General features: G+C 46.2%; 1 protein-coding gene across 1 annotated transcript; it reads right to left on the reverse strand.

Moving 5' to 3' along the window:
* Positions 1 to 7889: 7889 nt before the first annotated feature.
* C13H11orf91 (chromosome 13 C11orf91 homolog) lies at positions 7890 to 9706 on the reverse strand. Its single transcript, XM_048360444.1, has 2 exons — positions 9157 to 9706; positions 7890 to 8075 (listed from the first exon to the last, which is right to left on the reverse strand). The coding sequence occupies exons 1-2, from the start codon at positions 9635 to 9637 to the stop codon at positions 7990 to 7992; spliced, it is 567 nt and encodes a 188-aa protein (XP_048216401.1). The 5' UTR covers positions 9638 to 9706; the 3' UTR covers positions 7890 to 7989.
* Between the last annotated feature and the right edge of the window lie 12610 nt (positions 9707 to 22316).

Genomic DNA, 22316 nt, shown 5'->3' on the forward strand with positions numbered 1-22316 from the left:
CTAGCACTCAGCCCACAGGCAGGTGAGTGCTGCTTGAGGAAGAGGGTCTTTCCTAAAGCTAGGCAACGTCCTCACTCCCAGGCAGCCCGTTATGGTCCTCTGAGAAAAATATGCTCAGGGGCAGTGCCCAGACTCTGAGTTCAAACCCCAGGACTGGAACCAAAGGGAAAAAAGTTTAAATCAGTGATCTGATCCCTCTTCCTCCTGCTCCCAGAAGCCAGGGCCCTCGGGTGCCATTTCCTACCTAGTTCCTTCGGCAAGTGGGATGGATACAGATGGTTAAGTTACTAGGAGGCTTCCCCATCCCAATGGAAATTTATTTTGCTCTCAGGACTAACAGCAACACAAATATTTGGCTGTCTATCAGATTCCATGATTTGTCTGGCTCAAAACATTTACCCTGAGGGCAAAGGACTCTGCTCCCCACCAACTGACTCCTTTCTTCTTGCCCTCCTTCCCCAAGGAGAAATTACTAATCTCACTGGACAGAGTCCAGGACATTCCCTGGCTCTGTTTTTTTGTTTTGTTTTGTTTTTTTAACCAGGTTTGCCACATTGTAAAAGTCAGTAACCATGTGGTTTCTTTTTTTCTTCCTTAGTCCCTATAATAAGAGGAGCAGGCTCTCCTTGGATAAGCTACCCGGCTTCTCTCCTTCCTACCCCTTCAAATTTGTTACCAAAATCTTCAACAGAACTTGGACTGCTTGTAAGCAGCTGTCTATTCAGTCAGTACCAGTTAGCTGGTGGAATTCTAGCAAGAGTTTAGCCACCAACTATTGTGGGGAAGGAAAAATAACCCTGACCTGTAATTATGCCCATTACCATGGTGTAAATATTCTCACTGTAGTTCATATCAAGGTAACACTATGACATCACTTGAAAGAAATGCATATTATCATACATTATATAGTATTTCCAACCTCAAGTATTAAATAATAGTAAAATATATGACAAAATAATTGAGAAGTGAATTGTAACTATTTATGGCCTGTTTTAAATACAGTTTAATTATAAGTTGATACAGCTTAATTTAAAATAATGGCTCCATTTTAAAAGAGTTTACCAAATTTCTGAAAATTGGCTCTCATGAGCCATACAAGTTGGCTATCTACCATTCCTGGCACATGGCATCCCTTCTAGCAAAATCCATAGTGTTTTCATCCTTTCCTTTTGGGGACAAAAATCTCTCATCCATTTTATTCTAGCGAATCTGTTAATCACAAGACTGAGGTGCAACTTCAGGAGGGTGCTATGCATAAGGCCCTGGGTTCCATCCCCAGCACTGCCAAAAGGAATTAAAAAGAAACCAACAATCCTGTGATCTCCATCCAACCCAGCCAGCACCGATAACACTCATGGCCAAAGCTGGGCCAAGCCATGGGCAGGTGGCAGGGCTGCCTGTGCACATTCCTGGAACTTCAGCAAAAAGATCATAATACTTACTGGGCATCCGTGGTTCCCGCCTGTTGTAATCCTAAGAGCTGAGAATGTTGGTTTGAAACTAGGAAAAGTCTGTGACATTCTTATTGCCAATTAGCTATCAAAAAAAAAATCCAGCAGTGGAACTGTGGCTCATATGATAAGGCATTAGCCTTGAGCAAAAAAGCCTAGGGAAAGCACCCAGGCCCTGAGTTCAAGCCCCAGAACTAAATAGGCATCACACACACACATCCTCCTCCTCCTCCTCATACTTTCAACCTCATTCTCACTTGAGAAGTTGTGGAAAACAAAATAGCAAACCTAAATCCTTGACCTATTACTATTGACACGTACTCCTGGACTCCCTTCTTCCTCTTCTGGTCTCTGCAGGATCATTGGGACTGGCATGGTCCTTGTCTCGGGCCCTGTCCATAGAGCCCTCTCTGTTTCCACTCCCTCCCTTACACCCATAGGTATTGGGTTTACAGCAGCTCCTCTGGTGGTTTCACACATCCTGCCCCCATTTCAGTCTGTTCATTCAGTTGTTAGAAGTCACCATACCCCTAGTGACTGGTAAATCTCAGCCACCGTCCTGAAGGCCAAGAAGTCCAAGATCAAGGTGCTGGCAGATTCCATGTCTTCCTGGTTTATGGCAGCACTGTCCAGCTATGTCTTCACATGGTGGAAGGAATCTGCCGTGTTCTGAGGTCCCTTTTATCAGGGCACTAATCCTAATTCACCAGCATCCAATCCTCAAGACCTAACCACTTCCCCAAGTCCTCACCTCTTAATACCATCACAACAAGAATTAGGTTTCAATTTAGGAATTTGGAGATGCATAAGCATCCAGTTAATGGGGCAGTCTATTAAAATGTTCAAACTACTCAGTTTGGGTGTGCTGATGCCTCCTGCAGGAGCCCCACAGACCTTTCATACATTGCCTATCCTGGAAGCTCACAGAGACTCAGCAATCCTAGAACCCAAGCTCTGGAGTCAACCCTGAGTTATGTCTCTCCTCTCATCTCCATAGGCTGCTAGACATTAGTAGCATTGCTTTTACCTCTCAATGCTTCAGGTTTTGGTCATTTGTAAAATAAAGATAGAAGTCTCTACTTTACAAAATGATTAGGAAGATTAAAAATGACCTTGTCCATGTAAGAAAGTTTAGTACAATATGTGATACCTAGGATCTGCCAGGAAGTTTAGATTGTTGTCATTCTATTCGTCTAAAGTATATTGTATACAATGACTAACAATTGTCACATGCTGAACAATAAATCTCTAAAACTTACACATCTTATCCTGAATTTCATAGTGATTGCATGTTCCTTATTGTGACATTTTGAAATTTTTTTCTAGATTTCTAGATTTTTCTCTGTAGTTGTTGACCCAGACACTAAACTTGGGTTAAAAGGATTTGTGCCACAGGGATGGCACATGGGACAGCCACCCCTCTCTGGCCCTTCAACTCTCCACAACAGCTCCTGCACACAGGGGAGTTGGTAACTGAGGCATGCATCTATTTATCCTCACTAGCCTGCAGAAAGTGGAGCAGAGGCCAGCGAATGCGAGCAAAAGTCTCGCAGTAGCTGCCAAATGTGGCCATCTGAGGAGGACTGACTCTGTGCTGTCACCACAGATCATAACTGGGAAATTCCACTCACTGCAAGTGCTCTTGCCACTTATGTGTGGACAGAGAAGAGGTCAGAGCTGACCACGTGCTAGGTTTCCCATTCTTTTCACTCTTCCCTTTCATTTTTCACTCCAAGAGGGTGATTGGGAGATATGAACACATCTTGACTCCTCGGAAGAAATGTCAGATGCCTTCTGTCTTCCCTGGAGCTTCTACATCTGTGTACAGCATGCCAAGAGTAGGACCTACATATCTCACAAGGAGGAACTGTGACCCATCAACTGCCTCTTCATGCCTAGCACCTGTGGGCACAGCCACGTGGCCACCAGAATGAGTGTTGCCTGGATGAGGCTCCTAGTCCCTCTGAGGCGGGGGGGGGGGGTGGGGGGGGACAGAAAACAAAGTCCCCAGGAGTAGAAATCTCTATCTGAGCTCTGGGTTGAGTTTTCCCAGCTTTTGTTCTCATTAAGATTCTCCATCCCTGCTAGTCCCTGCCCTACCTGCCCTGCCTGAAGTTCTCTGGGAAAACAAGGAAGCTTTCTAGTAGCAATCATCCTATGACCCAAACCTGGCATCTTTTAGGGTCAGGGTTGGAAAGGCTGCTAGAACAGAACAGAGCGGGCCAACTTTGGGAGACATTGTGGTCTTTGCCTGGCCTGCTTGGTGTTTTGGGAACATCTGAATGTGTTGCTATGATTAAGAAACTAGGAACTTTCAGCTGATCCTCTGCCCATACCTCTGCCTCAGCAGGGACTGACTACAACTGGGTTTCTGCAGCCCTACAGCCAGAGCTCCGCACACTCTACGGGACTCCCTGCCCTCAGTTCCATGCTTTCCCTACCAGCTTTGTAGGCATGCACCTTTGCATTCCCAAGCTGGAGATTGCTGTGCAAATTGTCATGCAGATACATGCAATTTCCAGGTCTCCACTTCCCTGCATCTGCAAGCCCATACCGCAGATGTAACTTCCTGTTACTATAGACAAAGCATCCGTACTCCCCCTCGGAAGCCAATCTACTAGATGACCCCCTCCCTCCACCTGCCACTGTGGTTTGAACTTTTCTGTCTCCTCTAAAGCCCGTGTTGCATTCTTAATCTTCACAGAAAGCATCTGTCTTGGAAAGCTGAACCTTCAAGAAATGTTTAGATCATGAAGACTACAACACCATCAATGAGTCAATACTGCTCTCAAAGGTGCTCTGGGAAGTGGTCCCTTCTCCTTTCCCAATCTTTTTTTTTCTTTTTGGCCAGTCCTGGGCCTTGAACTCAAGGCCTGAGCACTGTCCCTGGCTTCTTTTTGCTCAAGGCTAGCACTCTACCACTTGAGCCACAGCACCACTTCTGGCCATTTTCTATATATGGGGTGCTGAGGAATTGAACCCAGGGCTTCATGTATATGAGGCAAGCACTCTTGCCACTAGGCCATATTCCCAGCCACTCCTTTCCCCATCTTCTGACACGTGAGGACACGATGCTTCTTCTCTCCAGACAAGGCAGTGTTCAAGGCACCATCTTGGAAGCTGAGAAACTGTACCTTGACCTTCTCCCAGCCTCTAGAAGTGGAATTTCTGTTCTCTATAAATCTCTCTGTCTGGAATATTCTACTAGAAGAGCATAAAAAGGACTAAGACCGGGGCTGGGAACATGGCCTAGTGGCAAGAGTGCTTGACTCGTATACATGAAGCCCTGGGTTCGATTCCTCAGCACCATATGTATAGAAAAGAGCCAGAAGTGGTGCTGTGGCTCAAGTGGCAGAGTCCCAGCCTTGAGCAAAGAGAAGCCAGGGACAATGCTCAGGCCCTGAGTCCAAGGCCCAGGACTGACAAAAAAAAAAGAAAAAGAAAAGGACTAAGACCCACCTCTCTCACAGACCTGAGAATGCCATTCCAGCACTTTCCACTCTCTACTACATCATCACTCTATCTGGACTATGACTAACTTGCAGTTATTCTTCCCATCTTAAAACAGTTACCACCCCACTTCCCTTCCAGTTAATGCTCTAGTTCTCTGCACCCATCATCTCTAATTTACCTCCTCCTCTCCTCTCCTCAGACTTCTCCACCCAGGCCTTGGCCCTACCACTTAACCCAAACTGCTCTTGAAAAGATAGCTAGTGCTGAGTGAATGTTGCGAAGTCCAAGGGTGCATTGTCCTTCTGGCCTCCCAGCACTGTTTTTCTGAGCAGGTCGCTTCCTCCTCTAAGTGCTTTCTTCACTTAGCTGATCACCTGGTCACTCCTGGTCACTCTCCTTTGTGGCAACTATTCAACCTCTTGAGTTTGAGTACCTCAAAGCTTAATATGGAATGAATATCTCTTACCCCAAATGCCTGAACCAAAGGTATTTCAGATTGGGGAGTTTTGTTTGGTTCTTTTAGATTCTGGAAACTTGTAAATTCATAGTGAGATATCTTAGGGATGGGACCCAGCTCTTAACATGCAACTCATTTGTGTTTTGTTTTTACACAATAGTCTAAAGGTGGTTTTAGGGCTGGGGATATAGCCTAGTGGCAAGAGTGCCTGCCTCGGATTCACGGGGCCCTAGGTTCAATTCCCCAGCACCACATATACAGAAAACGGCCAGAAGCAGCGCTGTGGCTCAAGTGGCAGAGTGCTAGCCTTGAGCGGGAAGAAGCCAGGGACAGTGCTCAGGCCCTGAGTCCAAGGCCCAGGACTGGCCAAAAATAAATAAATAAATAAAGGTGGTTTTATACATTAAATATTTTTTGCAGGAAACTAAATTTTATGATGTAGAATAATTTTCTGCTGTGGTGTCAGTGCTAAAAAAGTTTTGCATGTTAGGCATCTGGATCTGCCTGTCATTGTTCTTTCTCCCAATGTTCACTACATCTTGTGTTTTTTGGGTTTTTTTAAGCTGGTACAGGGACTTGAACTTAAGACCTTGTGCCTCAATTGCTTTTTATTTTGTTTTGCTCCTTGGGGCTAGTGCTCTACTACTTTGGCCACTTCTAGGTTTTTGTTGGTTAATTAAAGTGTCCCTTGGATTTATTTGCTCAGGCTGGCTTTGAACCTTGATCCTCAGATCTCAGTTTCCTACATAGTAAGAATTACAAGTATGAGCCACCAGCACTTGACTTTGATCTGTTTTTAAACACATCTGCATGTTAGTTACTCCCTAACTTATACCTCCAGACCAGGCCTTGACCTGAGCTCCAGGCTAGCACAGCCCACATCTATAAGATGTCAACAGGCAGCAAAACTCTGCATATACAGCCCAAACTAAACTGATCTTCTCTTCAAAACCTGTCCCCCCTGTGGTCTCCTCAGCTCAGGCCCAGTTCTGCATTTCTGTTTCCTGACTGCTTCTCACTGCCTCTCACACAATCTTCTTGCTGGGTTATTAATGACAGCCCCCTTGCACTCCCACAGTCTGCTCACACTACCACAACAGAGCAGCGGCAGTACTGCAAGTCACACTGTATCACGCTGTGGCCGCAAGTCCTCTTAGGACTCCCCATCCAATTGGTGTAATATCCACCAATGTCCTTCCCAGAGCCCTAGGATCCTGCATGGAAGAGGGTCTTTTTGCATTCACCCCAAGCACCCTCTACACCTTCAAAAATTTCTAGCCTGCTCCCTCTTTAAGGACTCACACTCATCCTTTTGTCTAGAACATTCTCCTGTGGCTACAACCCTCCATCACTTTTTTTTTTTGGCCAGTCGTAGGCCTTGAACTCAGGGCCTGAGCACTGTCCCTGGCTTCTCTTTGCTCAAGGCTAGCACTCTGCCACTTGAGCCACAGCGCCACTTCTGGCCATTTTCTATATATGTGGTACTGAGGAATTGAACCCAGGGCTTCATGTATACCAGGGAGCACTCTTGGCCATATTCCCAACCCAACCCATTTTTTAAATGCTACCTTCAGCTGGGTGTGGTGACTCACTTGTAATATCAGCAACTCAGAAGGTGGAAATCAGGAGGATCCTGGTGAGAGACCCAGCAGGAGCTGGTGAATTCCCAAGACTCCATTTGTCTCAATCAATAAGCCTAGGATGATGGTAGGAGGAGTGGGCTGGCTCTAAGTGAAAAATGAGACCCTATCTGAAAAATCACCTAAAACTACATAAGAGCTAGAGCTGTGGCTTGTGTGGTCGAGCACCTACCTCGCAAACATAAGGCCCCGAGCAGCACTGAAAAAAGTAAAATAAAATGTTATATCTTTAAGAAACTATATTTGAAATTCCACTCTGACTTCTGCCCCTCCTGGCTCTCTGTAGCCTACTCTCTCTGCCCACTTAACATGATGCCATAATACCCCTTGTAGTATGATACTGTATTATGACTTACTTATATTCAAAGTATTTACCTATTCTCCATTTCAAGAAGCTGGGAGAGAGCCTAAGAACATAATAAGCATTCAATGAATACTTCTTGAATGCTGTATATATCTTAGAAAGGATCACAGCTTTATATGAGAATATTAGACAGTTTGGGGAGTCCAAAAGTACTTTTTTAAAAACAAAATCAAAACATCAAGGACTTCCAAAGACTATACATATTTGGGGTAGAAAAACCTCAAACTCTATTTTTAGTTCTAGTTCTCAAAGAACCTATCTAGCAGAGACATGGCTACAAATCAAATATACATTGTCCTCGGTTTCTCCTAACTCTTACACTCTGCTCATTCCTGTTAGTGTGGTCTGATCCTGGCAGTGTTGGGGTTCCCTTCTCTTGTCTCAGAGACCCCGAATGCTGGCCAGGCCGCAGTTTCTATAACCTGTGATAGGGATTCTCCCAGAGGAGAGATCGTGAGATTTACCATGGTAGTGAACACTGTATGTGGAGTAGAGCGGGGAGTAACAAATAGAGCAGAAAATATAGAACAGAAAATAATCATCTTTGAAATGACAACGAATGGGACACAATATCTAAGCACTAACACCTAAGGGGGTGGCTGCCCCGCTCTGCAGAGCAGCTCCTCAGGAGAGAGAGGCTGACTTCTTTCCAGGTTGCCTGGTCTTCAGTCCTTGTAACTTTTCATCTTTTAGCGCCTTCAGGAATTTATCTGTAGTAGAGAAAAACCAACTTAGCTACAGTACAGAGAAGGGCCTTTTCTTGTCCTTCTGGTAATTGTGCTTCCTACATAAGCCTAACATCCCCTAAGAGCTAAAACATACCTAAGTGGAACAGTCTAGGGACAGTTTTTCTTCTGGGGCTATAAAATAGATAGTTAAAGAGTATCTGATGGATTGGAGCCATTCCCACCACAAATAGGTTACTTCAAACATCCCCTCCCTGGAGGGCAATGGAGGCAAGAATGGAGAACATAGCCTGCCATATACAATAGTTGGAATGGTCTTTCTAGAACAATCTGCCTCTTCCAATGGTCAAACTGAAAGCCTTAGCTAGGAAAGGTTATGGGAACACATACCCTACATGTAACCAACACCCTCTTCTTGGAATGTAGCCTTATTTAACCCCCTTAACACCCCAACAGGGAGGTATGAATTCACACACCAGAGGACCCAACCACATCAGAATACTTGGCCTTCCCCAGTTTAGACCTCAGGTCAGAGATGGCAGAGTCCAGGACTATGACCACAAGGTCACAGAGAGACTACACTCCCGCAATGGGCAATGGAGTGTCCCAAGACCATACAGCAAGTGGCCTTGGGCTTTCTAGGTTGGGGCAATTCCCAATTCTCTCCAGACACTTCATGAGATTCTTACCTACTTCTCCCTCTCTAACCCAAAGGCCCCAGGTTAAGATTGTGCATTAAAGGTTAAGCTTCTAGAGATAGGGGCTGTTGGTGGTGGGTGGAGCTCCAGACTACAGAGATAGGAAGATCCATGCTGAGGATGGGGACAGCCGTGGATGGAGTTCTAGGTGTGGAGGCTCAGAGCCTACCAAAAGGGTTCAGGATTTCAGTTTGGGACTAAATGGTTAACGACATTCAGATGTATGGTGAGGGGGTTGGGGTGGGTTGAAATGCATGACTGGGGAAGTCTGGGCTCTGAGGGGATAGATTTTGGACCTGTGACTCCTGGGACTGCAGTCTGATCACTAGGCCACAATCGGGGTCCCCGGCATGAAGCCAAGGAGATCTAAGGTTGGGTTCAGGTTGATCCCCAGGAGGGTCACGCACAGCGCTGGGAGTCGAAGCCATCCCCAGTGATGGTGAGCAGCTCCAGCTCCTTGATACGGATCTCCAGCTCGCACAGCTCCTCGGGGTGGGAGGCAGACGGGAGCCGGGGAGCGGTGGGGCCGGGGGCCAAGGTCGAGACAGCCCCCTCGGGCCCTGGCGAGTAGAAGAAGCGCAGAGGCTCGTAGGGGATGGAGGCCAGGCCGGAGGGCCAGGGTGGACAGGGGCGCTCGCTGGGGGGCCCCAGGCCAGGCGGCAGCGAGGGCGTCGAGGTGGGGGCCCCCAGAGGGAGGGATCGACCCCCGGCCGCCCCGCCCGCCGGCGCCCCGCCCGCCTTCAGAGGCACGAAGAGCTTCTTCCAGATGTTGAAGTCGCTCAGCGGCGACGAGGAGATGCCCCGGTCGTAGAGGGACGGGAAGTAAAGGGGCGGGGCCGGCCGCTGGCTCATCGTGGGGCTCTGGCTGCCGCGCCGCCCCTTCGGCATCTTTTGAATGGGAGGCTGCGTGGGAGGAACCCCGCGCCGACAGAGCGCGCCTCGCTCCCGCGTCGTCGTCGCCCGGGGTCGCGAAGTTCCACGGGCCACGCCCCGACGGAGCGCGGCCCCACCCTCCGCTCCAGCCCCACCCTGGACAGGCCCGACTAGCAAGTCAGATGCCACGCCCCCGAACGTGCCCCGCCCCGCCGCGGGGGAAAGCCACGCCCCCAGTCCTGCGGCCCTTGGTTTCTGCAAATGCTCAACACAAACTGGCTTCGCGGGAAACACGCCCCACGCCGGCCCCGCCCCCTGGCTCCTCCCACCACTTCCAATTCCTTTATCTTATTTTTTTGGTGTTTGTGTGTTGGCGCTGGGTTCTGCCTCTGAGGTTTGTTTTTTTTTTTTTTTTTTTTTCTTCTTTTTTGCTCAAGTCTTGCTACACAGCTCCACTTTTGGCCTTTCAGTGGTTAACTGGAGTTGAGTGCCATGGTCTTTCCTACCAAGTCTGGCTCTGAACCCCCATCCTCAGATCAACCTCTTTGAATAGCTAGAATTACAGACCTAAGCCACCAGCGCCTGGCTCTCATAATAAGGGTTTATCTCAAAGCAGGAAGGGAGCTGGCCAAGACTGCAAAACTTTTTTCAGCCTTCCTGTTCTTTATCAAGGATGAACATTCCCCTCGACCTACCCTTTGCCTCAGAACACTGTTTCTTCCTAATGGCCTGGCCACTCCTCACCAGAGAGGGGGAAATGGTTGGCTGAGTTTTCTTTCTATACAGTGGAGGCAAAGGAGAAGAACTTTGATTGGGAATGGCTATTAGAGCCCACCTGTGTTTCTCCCAAACATATCTGTGTTATGAAAGATTCTGGAAAAGAGGAACCTGGTCTATATTTGTAATGGCCCGAAACAAAGAAATGTTTTCAGTGAAATCAGTTGGTTATCTTCCAAACACATAAATTGTCAACCAAAAGGAAATCCTCCTGAACCCACCTCACACAGCACACTCTGAGTCACTTGGGGGCTCAGACTAGAATCAAGTATAGTCTGTGGGCTGAGTCTTACTCCAGGGAACCCCCTTCCAAATTTCTCTAGCAGACAACTACTTGATGCTAAAATGTCTTGCTAACACAAGGAAGCCCTGGTAAATGAGACTGGAGAATGCTAAAATCATTTGTTAAAAGTTTTGTCTTAAGTTTTGGTCATTGCAGAAGTAAGATTGGCAAAAATACCTCTTGCCACTGGAAAATGTACGGAGGATATTTATTTTGCGCGCTTTAAGATCTTTTATATGAATGAGGGCGTGTGTGGGTGTGAATACGTTCAAATTAAAACTTGCCAGCATGATATAGGAATGGGTGAGTTGAAGTGTAAACTCAGAAGGTCATCAAGTTTTGCCTTTAACAAAAGTCTAAAAAGATATTGAATTGTCTTAATGGGAAACAACAGTTTAAAAAAGATTTCTGGGGCTGGGGATATAGCCTAGTGGCAAGAGTGCCTGACTCGGATACACGAGACCCTAGGTTCGATTCCCCAGCACCACATATACAGAAAACGGCCAGAAGCGGCGCTGTGGCTCAAGTGGCAGAGTGCTAGCCTTGAGCAGGAAGAAGCCAGGGACAGTGCTCAGGCCCTAAGTCCAAGGCCCAGGACTGGCCAAAAAAAAAAAAAAAAAAAAGATTTCTGTAATTTATGGTTGAAACCTTGGTATCTTAATGCATAAGATTATTAGCACTGTAATCAAGCTATCTTGTTTACCAAAAGGCATTGGGAACTTTAATTCCACTAAATGATAGAAATTTGGATATTAATATTTGATTATCACTGTGAAAGAACTGCTTGGGCTTCTCATTCAGAGATCAATAGGAAAGGACAAGAAAAACCTGGGGCAGGCCTGTGAGCCTCTCCTCAGGAGTGAGGGGTGATCTGGCAAAAGTGCAATGCTAGCATTTCCATGGCCTCAGGACCTCGGCTCTAATCAGTAGCTCCAGGATCCACCCATACCTAATAGGCCACTCCCACTCACTACCTTCTTCCACTTTACCCCAAGAGACAAGCTGCTACCTGGATAAGGTGTAGACGCCATGGAGCTCCTTCTCCTGTGGGAACTATGGCCCCTCCTTATTGAAAAGGGACCAAGTTACTCCATCTTAAAAATCTAAGCTTGCTCTCCCCTAAATCAGGAGGTTACACAGAAAGCATGGACAAAACATTTTTTGAGAAAAACTGCTGAATGTCTCAAATGGAGGATGTATATGTTACATATACACAGAGATTGAAATTTAACTTTAGGAATGCGATTTAGCCCTCTGCTAACAGAGTTAACTATGACCCTCTGCTAACAAAGTTAACTATAGATAAGATTAGCCTATTTCACTCTGCTTGCTTAGTGTGATGTACTGTTAATCAAACATAGGCCAGACTGTGTGGAAGTTTCTCCAGATTGCTTAAGAGTTGTTTGTTTCATGATATAAAAACATAGCTAGTTGTGACTCGGGACCTCTGAGTGTCATCAGTGGAGGACCGAGCTAGCTCGCAATAAACGCCTCTTTGCTGTTTACATCAGTCTTGGCTCTGGTAGTATTATCGGGGGTCGTGAACACGAGCATAACATTATGAATGTTTTTCTCTTGTCTGATTATCTCTGCATGGTCCTCTAGGATGGCCAGGACATATACTGTTATTGACAGATGGATTTCAGTCTCTCTCTCTCTCTCACTCTTTATGCCTCTCCAAACTCTGCCTCCCTGTCTTGCACTCTTGCATTTGTTACTTGCTATTTGTATATATAGGTATATGTATTAGCTTCTGACTAGTTACTCCAAACCAGTCCACTATGCCTAAACACTTCCTTCCTGCCCCCAGTCCAGTTATTCCTCCTTCCATGTAACGTCCCACAATTGGGTTTATGTTCCAAATGGAACTTCTCTGGCTTATGCCCAGGGTGTGTTCTCCTATGTCGTTCATGTTAACTGGTACTGTGAACTTGTCAGCCTTTTGCCTGACCTTTTCAAAAGTCTCTTTTAACAGGATAACATCCCTCACCCAGGTCGCCACCTGGGAACTTGCAGTTCAAGGCCATCCTCTTACTACACTGTTCTGCCCAGTGCAGATCTGGACCGTGAAGACTCCAGCCCCGGTGACTCCTTGATGTGCCCAAGCTGCAGGAGGTAGCCAGAAGGAGCCCATGACACCATTGGTCCTGATAACCATTCTCGTGGACATGAGGAGGACTTTTACCAACCAAACTGTCAAATACTTCTTGGACGGTACCAGGCCAAATGACGAATCAGGGACCCATGACTACTTCGCCCCTTTTCAGCAGGAAGTAGCTCCAGAAGAAACAACCTCTGCCCACACTCCCGGCCAGGTACCCCTCCTCTGTTATTAATAAGCAACAAATGGGGGGGATGTTACAAATGGGGGAATGTTAGCATTTCGATAGCCTCAGGTCCTCAGGTCCTCCCACTAGCCCCCAGATCCACCCATACCTAATGAGCCACTCTCACTCATTACCTACTTACCCTTTACCCCGAGAGAGAAGCTGCCACCTGGATAAGGTGCAGAAACCATGTAGCTCCCTCTCCCATGGGAACTATGGCCCCACTATGAAACCTCCTTATGAACCTTCTTCTCCTGTGATTATCTCTGCATGGTCCTCTGGGATGGCCGGGACATGTCCTTTCATTGGTGCCCAAACCCGGGATAGGTTTCCCTGTGGATTTGCTCCCCCATTTCTGGGGTGCGGGGTCCAAGCTGCCCCGTGGGACCTATTCTGCTGTCCTAAGCCCACCCATAGGACCGCCGAGGTAACTTCTCCTGACCGAGCGCTCTACTTCATCCACCACGACAATCTCCAAATTTGCCCTCACACCCCCCAGGGTAAGTGATCATCTAACCGGGGGCTCAGATCCCATTTTCTGATTTACCACAGGGCCACAGGGCCGTGGCTTCAGGGCCACACTAAGAGAACAGAAAAATCTTGGCGCCAAGTTCCAGGCCCCACTTCAGGTGACCGTAGTAGCATAGGGCCACAGGGCCGTGGCTTCAGGGCCACACTCCGCACTCGGTCCGGGACACAGCAACTGGGGTGATGATCTCATTGCTGATTGTCTCCTACATTCCAGCTGACCAGAGTAATACCGAGGACGCTTGGTATTTAACTCCTCAGCTCCGCTAATCACTTACCATGGGAGGGGCACGCTCATCCACCACAACAGATTTGAAACTCCAACCAGGGTGAGTGACCATTAGCCGGGAGCTTGGATTTTCCATAAGGCCACTGGGCCACCGTAAATCTTGGCTCCAAGTTCCAAGCCCCACTCCCAGGCAAGGCCACTGGGCCGCCGACCTTAAGCCACTGGGCTAGGTCAAGGGGGTCAGCAATTGTGGGTGTTTGGAGTCCACTGATCTCTAGTTCAGCTCCGCTGGTCACTCATCAAGTGGAGGATAGTCTAAAATGCTTTAGGAAAGCTGCTCAACTTTGAGCCCAATCTTACAAATTTGGAATCTTTTACAGGACTTACATACTTCTATGAGCGCTCGGGAAGATGAAGTTCTCTCTCTCTCTCTCTCTGTCTCTCTCCCTCGCTCTCGCTCTTCTCTTCTCTTTCTCTCTGCTCTCTCTCTCTTTCTCTTTCTGCCTCTCTAAACTCTGCCTGCCTGCCTGTGAAATAGGATGGGCTGGTACTAGCTTCCAAAGGTACCACTATTTGTTTAACATCCGCTTTGAAAGACACAAAGAAAGGTTTTCTGTTCTTGTTATTGATGTTTAAGTTTGGAGATTCAGTTAAATTCTGCTCGTTGTTGGCTAAATCCTGAGTTTTCTCTGGCATTGACCACGTGGAGGACGATAGAATTGATTTTCAGCAAGCGCCATGTTGGTTCCATCAAGGTTCCCAAAACTCTTGGAGGTGGAATTCCACCCATCCCCCACGTCATGGGCATGCCAAATTCCTCAAGGCTGAGCAGGGATGGGAAGGCTCAAGCTCCCAGTAACCCTGCCTCCTACCCTGAACTCTGTAACTGTGGCCTTGCAATTCAAATGCTAGAACGTGAAGGTGTGTTGCTGTGAGCCTGCTAAGGCTCTGACCAGCTCCACCGCCATTACGCCGTGCCACGTGTCTGTGTTCTGTTCATGTCCTGTCTCCCATCTCCTGGACCTTCTCTGGTCATAGCATCCCACTTCAGCTCCAATGGGGAGCATCCCACCACAGCTCGAATGGTTTCTCAAAATGTGGCTTCTCTATGTGCTCGCCAGATAATCTGAAAATTTTTGATTGCTCAAAAAGTTTTTGTTTTCTAACTGATCACGTGGTTCTAAAATATGGGCAAAATAATATCATTTTGCCACTGGGATTCCAGAAAACTTACCTGGCCAATTAAAAACAAAATTATAAGCGCACCCCAAAGCTTGTGCACAACTGTCTATATGTCTGTCTGTCAGTCTGTCTGTTGGTAAAATATGTAAAAACTGCCATCATGACAATCCTGACTCTTATCAGCGGACTCTAAGCCAAAAAAAAAAACCAAAAAAAAAAACCTCTTGTTTGAAATCTAAACTGATCATGTTTGGGTGGAAGCAAATGTGTCTAAGAAAAACTCCAAAAGGTTCTAATATGCAGCACGTGGTACAAGTACAATGATGTAAAACCAGTGTGTTATTCTTTAGGTCCATGTATGCTAAAAGTGAAGTGTACATCTGATCCTGACAATTCTTTGGTATAGACTAAGATTTTGCTTCTCCATTTTTCTCTCCTGTGCTCTCATAAACGCTTTAAGATCAAGGGACCCACATCATTTTCCAACTAGGGTGCAAGTGTGGCTGCTAAACTCAGTTTTCCTGACCCAGAAGTCATATTTTGCTTTCCGGAATGCAGGTCGACATGGATGCTAGCTGCGTGGACTGTGGCGGTCTGTGGCTCCAGGAAGCTGTCTCCACAGTCTGCTCCCAAAATGCCTGGTTTCACTTCTAGTGATTCCTTGTTTTCTCTCTCTCTTGCATGGAAAAGGAGAATTTGGTTTGAGTTTGTAATAGCTCTGATGAAAGAGTGTCTTCAATGGGTGTGAGACACTTGGAAGCTGTCCACATGTAAGGGGCAGTTCTGTTGTCCCTGCTGAGGGGCTTGTCTACAACTGGGAGGCATTCTCCTGCCCTTAGCTGTTGTTGTAGAGCTGACTCCATCTTGATAATTAGGCCAACCAGACCCCAAAATTGATTCTGTAAATGGCTTGTTATTTGCTCCACCCTCTGTGTCAACCTCCTACATCTGTGCCACATTTGCTCATTTGTTGCTTACTCTATCCCCTGCGCCAAGCCCCTACATCTGTGTTACGCTTTTACCTTTATAAACCTTACTAACGGAAGGGTCAGGGTTCTCCATCCAGATCTGCTGCATTGGTGACAGTTGTGAGTCCAAGCTCAAGCTTGCAATAAAGACTCTCATGCATTTGCATCCAAATCGGCTCCTTGGTGGTCTTGGGAAGCCCCAAATCTGGGCATAACACTCTATCATGCTGAGTATATAATAGAGCCTGATAAATATTTAGGAACCTTTAAAGTAGCTTAACGTTATTTAAATGTGATTTTAAAAGTGAGGTGGGGGGCTGGGGATATGGCCTAGTGGCAAGAGTGCCTGCCTCATATACATGAGGCTCTGGGTTCGATTCCCCAGCACCACATATACATAAAATGGCCAGAAGTGGCGCTGTGGCTCATGTGGCAGAGTGCTAGCCTTGAGCAAAAGGAAGCCAGGGACAGTGCTCAGGCCCTGAGTCCAAGCCCCAGGACTGGCCAAAAAAAAAAGTGAGGTGGGAAGTTGGGCACCAGTATCTCATACTTACAACCCTAGCTACTAAAGAGGTTAAGATCTGAGAATCATGATTCAAAGCCAGCCCGAGCAGTAAAGTTCATGAGACTCTTATCTCCAATTAGCCACCAAATAGCTGGAATTTGAGTTATGACTCAAGTGGTAGAGTGCTAACCTTAAAAAATCTCAGGGACAGTGCTCAGGCACTGAGTTCAAGCCCCAGGACCAGCACAAAGTGAGTGAGAACTGAGAGTAAAAATATCTACCTTAATCCAATTCCTCTTTGATGTAACAAATGTCTTGGAGGGAAAGTAATTGAGGAACTGCAGTAATTGAGAAAATAATTGAGACACAGGAGGAACTCTGCCTAAAAATAGGGCATAAAGTTTTCTTAGTAGCTAGGTACCAGTGGCTCATGACTATAATTCTAGCTACTTAGAAGCCTGAGATATGAGGATTGATGTTCAAAGCCAGCTGGAACAGCAAAATAATGCCAGAGAAAAGCCAGAACTTGAGGTATGGCTCAAGTAGAACACTAGCCATAAGTAAAGCAACTGAGCAAAACCATGAAGTCCTGAGTTCAATCCCAGTACAAGTAGACACACACACATGCGCGCAAGAACACACAGTTCTCCTTTTAGAACTTCCTAATTCTCACCTAATTCATGCTCAGAAACCACTAGTGATAGCACTGACTGGATTCTGCAAACACATGTCCCTAAACAACCTTGATATTTCAGTAGTTCTCCACATTTACTTTCTCACCTGTGTTCCTGTGTCATGTCTTGCCCTATCACCTTCTTAAAATGATGTATAAACTCACAGGACCAATCATTTCTCTGGGTTATCCTTTCCTTTCTGTGAGGCCTCCATTTGTACATGCAATAAAATTTTCTGCTGCTACTCTAGCTGCCTTTGTCAGCTTCATTCCAAGGCTCCAGCTATAAGCACTAAGAAACTAGAAGAAAAAATGTTTTATACTTCTGCCACCAGGCCAAGGACAGATTGGTTCTTTCTCCAAACTTAGCAACCTGAAGAGTGGAAATTCCCCTCCAACACTCTGACTTCTGCCACCACAACTGGAATTTGGAATCTTCCATTGCCAGAACTGGGTCCAGCCAACAAGGGATGGAGAGCTGTGAGCAGTCACGGGAATGCTTGTCAGATATAGTGACGAGCTCCTCTGGACATTTCCTAATGGGCCTCCTCCATCATCTTAGCGCTACATCTAAATGTGTGGCTGGCCGCCGCTCCTTAACCAGGTGCTTGGTATCTGTAGGGCTATGTCATGATTTGCTATGCCTGCCAGTCTCTGGGAAGCTCTGGGAATGAGTGGGGCTTAGAGCTTGGAACACAGAATGGAAATCCCTTATTCCAATGATTAACATGGGGAGAATGTCGGAGTTTGGAGTTTGTCTGTTTTAAATAGTTTGGAATACAAGTCAATTTAACCGATTGAACATCCCATTCTAAAAGTTAAAAAAAAATCTGAAATTGCCCAAACTTCAATTTTTCAAAGGTCCTAGTGCGAAGTTCAAATGGTTCCAGATTTGCAGGCCACCGGCAGCTCCTGTAATTGTGGCTGCTGAGATCTGAGGAGCATAATCAAAGTCAGACCAGGCAGAGAAGTCTGTGAGACTCTCCAATTCACCACCAAGAAGCTGGAAGTAGACTTGTGGCTCAAGGGGTAGAGTGCCAGCCTTAAAACAAAAAAAAAGCCAACCTAACTCAGCCTACCTGGCTTTAAGTCTCCGTATCAACACCAAAAACAAAAAACAAAAAACAAAAAACACAAAAACTGTTCCAGATTTTGGAGCTCTTCAGATTTCTGGAATAGGGATATTCAATCTGTATAAGAGAGGGGTTATATTTGAAACTGGGATTCTCCTTGTGATAAGGGAGTAGTCAGGTCAGCCAGCCCTCTAAGCCTCAATTTTCTCATCTACTAACAAAGTATCTGATTCATAGGACTGATATAATTTGGTGAAAATATGCATAAGTAGTACCTGGGACATGTAAGTGCACTAAAGTGTGGCTGTGGTTATCATACAGTTGTTGGTGAATTTCACTGAGCCCTGGTGAGCTGATGGAGAAAATGGAGCAGTGGGGGTTTCCCCCTAGAAAACCAAATCTACTCCAGTTAATATTTCAAACTCCATATCTAAGAAGCGAGTTATCAGTCAGGTGCCCATGGCTCATGACTGAAAACCTACCTACTCAGGAGGCTGAGATCCAAGTATCATGGTTCAAAGCTAGCTAGCTAGGAAAATCTGTGAGCCTCATCTCTAATCAGGAGAAAACCAGAAATGGTGCTGTGGCTCAAAGTGGTAGATCATAGTCTTGAGCAAAGAGCTCAGGGACAGCACCCAGGCCTTGAGTCTAAGCCCCCGGGGCAGGGGGCGGGGGGGGGGGGGAATGGAGGCAAGAAAATGAACCTGTCAGTAGATGCAGCTGAGGGTTTGTGAAGTTTCCCTTTAAATGCAGAAACTCTTCACTTAGGGTCCTTGACTTTGATCGCAGAATAGGAATTTCTGGTCAAGTCACTGAAAGCACCCATCCCAGAAGACCACACAGACACAGTCCTGTACAGGAAAAAGGATTATTTATTTGCCAGCCGAGGCTGACAAGGCCATCTCCTCCACGGGAGAGGGAGAAATGGTGCCTCTCCCTATTCAGGGGCATCCTTATCAGGACTAGAGTTGGGAAGCTCTGCACAGGTGGCTAGGTCTGAGTGGAGAGTATGCAGACCTATCCTGGAGGAGAATTCTCTTTTCTTTGTGAAAGGCAGGGTGGGATTCAGGGCTGGGTGGAGTGGGTTCCGCTAATGGGGGGGGGGGGGAGGGGAGTACAGATACTAACAATCACAGTAGTAAGAAAACTTGGTGGAGCTTTATTAAGTAAACAAGCAGGCAAGCAGATAAACAGACAAAAAGTAGACAGACTAGCAGAAGGGCTAGGGCACACTCTAACAGAATATGGATGATCTCATAGGGAGATGGACACACACACACACACACACACGCGCGCGCATACACACAAAGCTTCTTGGGCTGTTGGGGTGTCTGTAGGGTAAAGGCCAGGGTATAGGGGTGGGAGGGGGGAATCTGGCATCAAAGTTATGTAAAGATAGGTGCTTTCCCTAATCACACCTGGTGTTACTTTATGAGTTTCCAGGTAAGAATGCATCCTGCCATAAAACAGATCCTTCTTGAGATGATAGGGTACCTGCCATCTGCATTTTAGGCAGGAGGTTGCTTAAGTTTGGAGAAGGCTTTTCTCTCAGGAAGGCATCCATCCTGTCAGACAAGTGTTCATTCTTAAGGTGAGAAATGCATCCCTCAGGAAGGGATGCATCCTGTTGTCTCTCTTGAAAGTAAAGCTGGGACTTCTGTGTTTCTAAATACCGCATTTCTGAGTTGCCTGTTTCATTTTCTCCTAAATGACTCTATGCCCTTAATCTTAAGGAAGGTAGCTGGGCAAGTTTAAGCTTGTCTTTGAATCCTGGCAGCCACATACAATGCTTCATTTCCCCTAGGCTATCCTGCCTCATTTATGTAAGTGCACTAAAGTATGGCTGTGGTTATTATACAATTGTTGGTGAATTTCACTGAGCCCTGGTTAATTGATGGGAAAAAAGTGGAGCGGTGGAGTTTTGTTTCTTCCTAGAAAACCCAGCTTACTCCAGTTAATATAGCAAATTCCATATCTTAGAAGCTAGTTATCATCTGGGCACCTGTGGCTCACACCTGTAATCCTAGCTGATCAGGAGGCTGAGATCTGAAGGGTTCAAAGCCAGCTTGGGCGAGTAAAAGTCTGAGACTCTTTTTTGGCTCCCCATCTGGGAAACATACCCCTCTGAGAATTGAACCCTGGTCTCCATGGTGAAAGGTGGGGATACTCACCACTACACTAATGAGGATGAGACTCTTATCTCCAATTAATCAAGAGAAAACTGGAAATGGAAATGGCACTGTGGCTCAAAGTGGTAGAACACTAGCCTTGAGCAAAAGAGCTCAGGGACAGGCCCAGGCCTTGAGTTCAAGCCCCAGGGCGAAGAAGAAAGAAAAAGAAGCTAGTTATTGTCTTGCTGAGGACAGTGGTAATAAACTAATAAGAGAAGCTATAATGTTGGTGATATGGTTCAAGTAAGGAGTGTCTGCCTAAGTGAAACAGGATAACTTGAGGAAAATGAGGCCTGGGAAGGCAACTCAGAAATATGGTATTTAGAAACATACGTGTGTCATCATTGCGTCAAAGAGAGAGACAACAGGAAGTGTTCTTTCCTGAGGAATGCATTCCTCACCCCAAGAATTAACACTTGTCTGACAGGATGTATGCCTTCCTGAGAAAATTGCTTCTCCAAATGTAAGCAACCTTCTACCCCAAATGCACATAATAGAACACCTTCCTTATCTCAAGGGTAAGGGTGTTTTTGGCAGGATGTATCCTTACATGAAAGAAATGTCCCCAAACACTTAGAAACTCAGAAAGTAACAACTGGAGTCACTAGAGCAAAGATAAAACACCTATCTTGGCATAACTTTAAAGCCAGAGCCCCTGCTGAAGTGAGGAGGCTGAGTCTAAATAACTTGTGACAGCCATCCTGGTACTTTGCTGGGTGGAAGGGGCTTTCCACCCAGCTCTGAAAAGCCCAGAGATGAGAGGGGCCATTCATTAAATTGCAGATGTTATGCTATTTAGCCTTAGGAGAGATTTTGCTACACCGAGAACACTGTCCTTCAGTTTCCCCTAAATGGTTCAATTCGAGTCACTTGCCTCTGAGGCTATTGCCCTTTATGGAAAGGTTGAGGAATATATTCCCTAGATGGAAAAGGTCTGCTGGAGCCTGAGCTACTTCCATAGATGGGCAGTTCTGTTGGTAATGAAATAAGGATGGTGGAGCTAAGTAATGCCATCTCTTAATAAAAGTTAATGGAAGATGGGGACTTTCTGAGAACGCTAGAGGTTACAGAGAATGTGCTTTGGACTGCAAATGTTATGAGTTGTTGAGCTCCAGGACACTCATGTTCTCTCTAGATAATTGGGGCTCTGCTTGTCATTTATTGTTCTGTTCCCCTGGATAGGTTGCTCTGCCTGTGTAAAATACCTGTCTCTCACATACTGGCTCTCCAATAAAAACTCCCAATTCAACCTTTCAAAATGTGGCTTCTCTGTTTTCTTGTGACTGAGATTTATCTTACAATACTGCCTTTACCAAATAAGTACCTCCTAACAGCCAAGGAGCTCTGTGTGTGTGTGTCTTTCTCTCCCTTCGAAAGCACCCACACTTTGTTAGAGTGTGCCCCTGCCCTTCTGTTCATCTGCTTTTTGTCATGTTTTTTTATTCTGTTTTTTTTTTTTTTTTTGCCAGTCCTGGGCTTGAACTCAGGGCCTGAGCACTGTTCCTGGCTTCTTTTTGCTCAAGCCTAACACTCTACCACTTGAGCCACAGTGCCACTTCTGGCTTTTTCTATATATGTGGTGCCGAGGATTTGAACCCAGGACTTCATGTATATGAGGCGAGCACTTTACCACTAGGCCATATTCCCAGCTCTGCTTTTTGTCATCTGCCTGCTTGCTTACTTACTCAATAAAGCTCAGCCAAGTGTTCTTACCATGGTGACTTGTCGAGAAATTCTTAGTCTACAATGGAAGTCAAGGACCCTAAGTGAAGAGTTCCCTACTTTTAAAGGGAAACTTCACAAACCTGTATGTGGTGACATCAGGAGCATAAGACCCCAAGTTCAAACTTCAGTACTGGAAAAAAAGGGAGAGGGACAAGAGGCTACTGTGTGTGTCCTAGACACTTGTCTTTACTCATGTAACGTTTCTAATAACCTCAAGTCATAGGTGGTGTATCACTATTTTATAGCTGAGGAA

The sequence above is a fragment of the Perognathus longimembris genome, chromosome 13 (genome assembly GCF_023159225.1).
Source record: "Perognathus longimembris pacificus isolate PPM17 chromosome 13, ASM2315922v1, whole genome shotgun sequence".
NCBI classification, from domain to species: domain Eukaryota; kingdom Metazoa; phylum Chordata; class Mammalia; order Rodentia; family Heteromyidae; genus Perognathus; species Perognathus longimembris.

What these genes read in the sequence shown, in the direction of transcription:
- C13H11orf91 (XM_048360444.1), bottom strand. Translation starts at nt 9,637, where the DNA reads ATGCCGAAGGGGCGGCGCGGCAGCCAGAGCCCCACGATGAGCCAGCGG. An exon ending in TGGCTTCGACTCCCAGCGCT is followed by an intron (nt 8,076 to 9,156) that starts GTGCGTGACCCT and finishes TCTCTACTACAG; the next exon opens with ATAAATTCCTGAAGGCGCTA.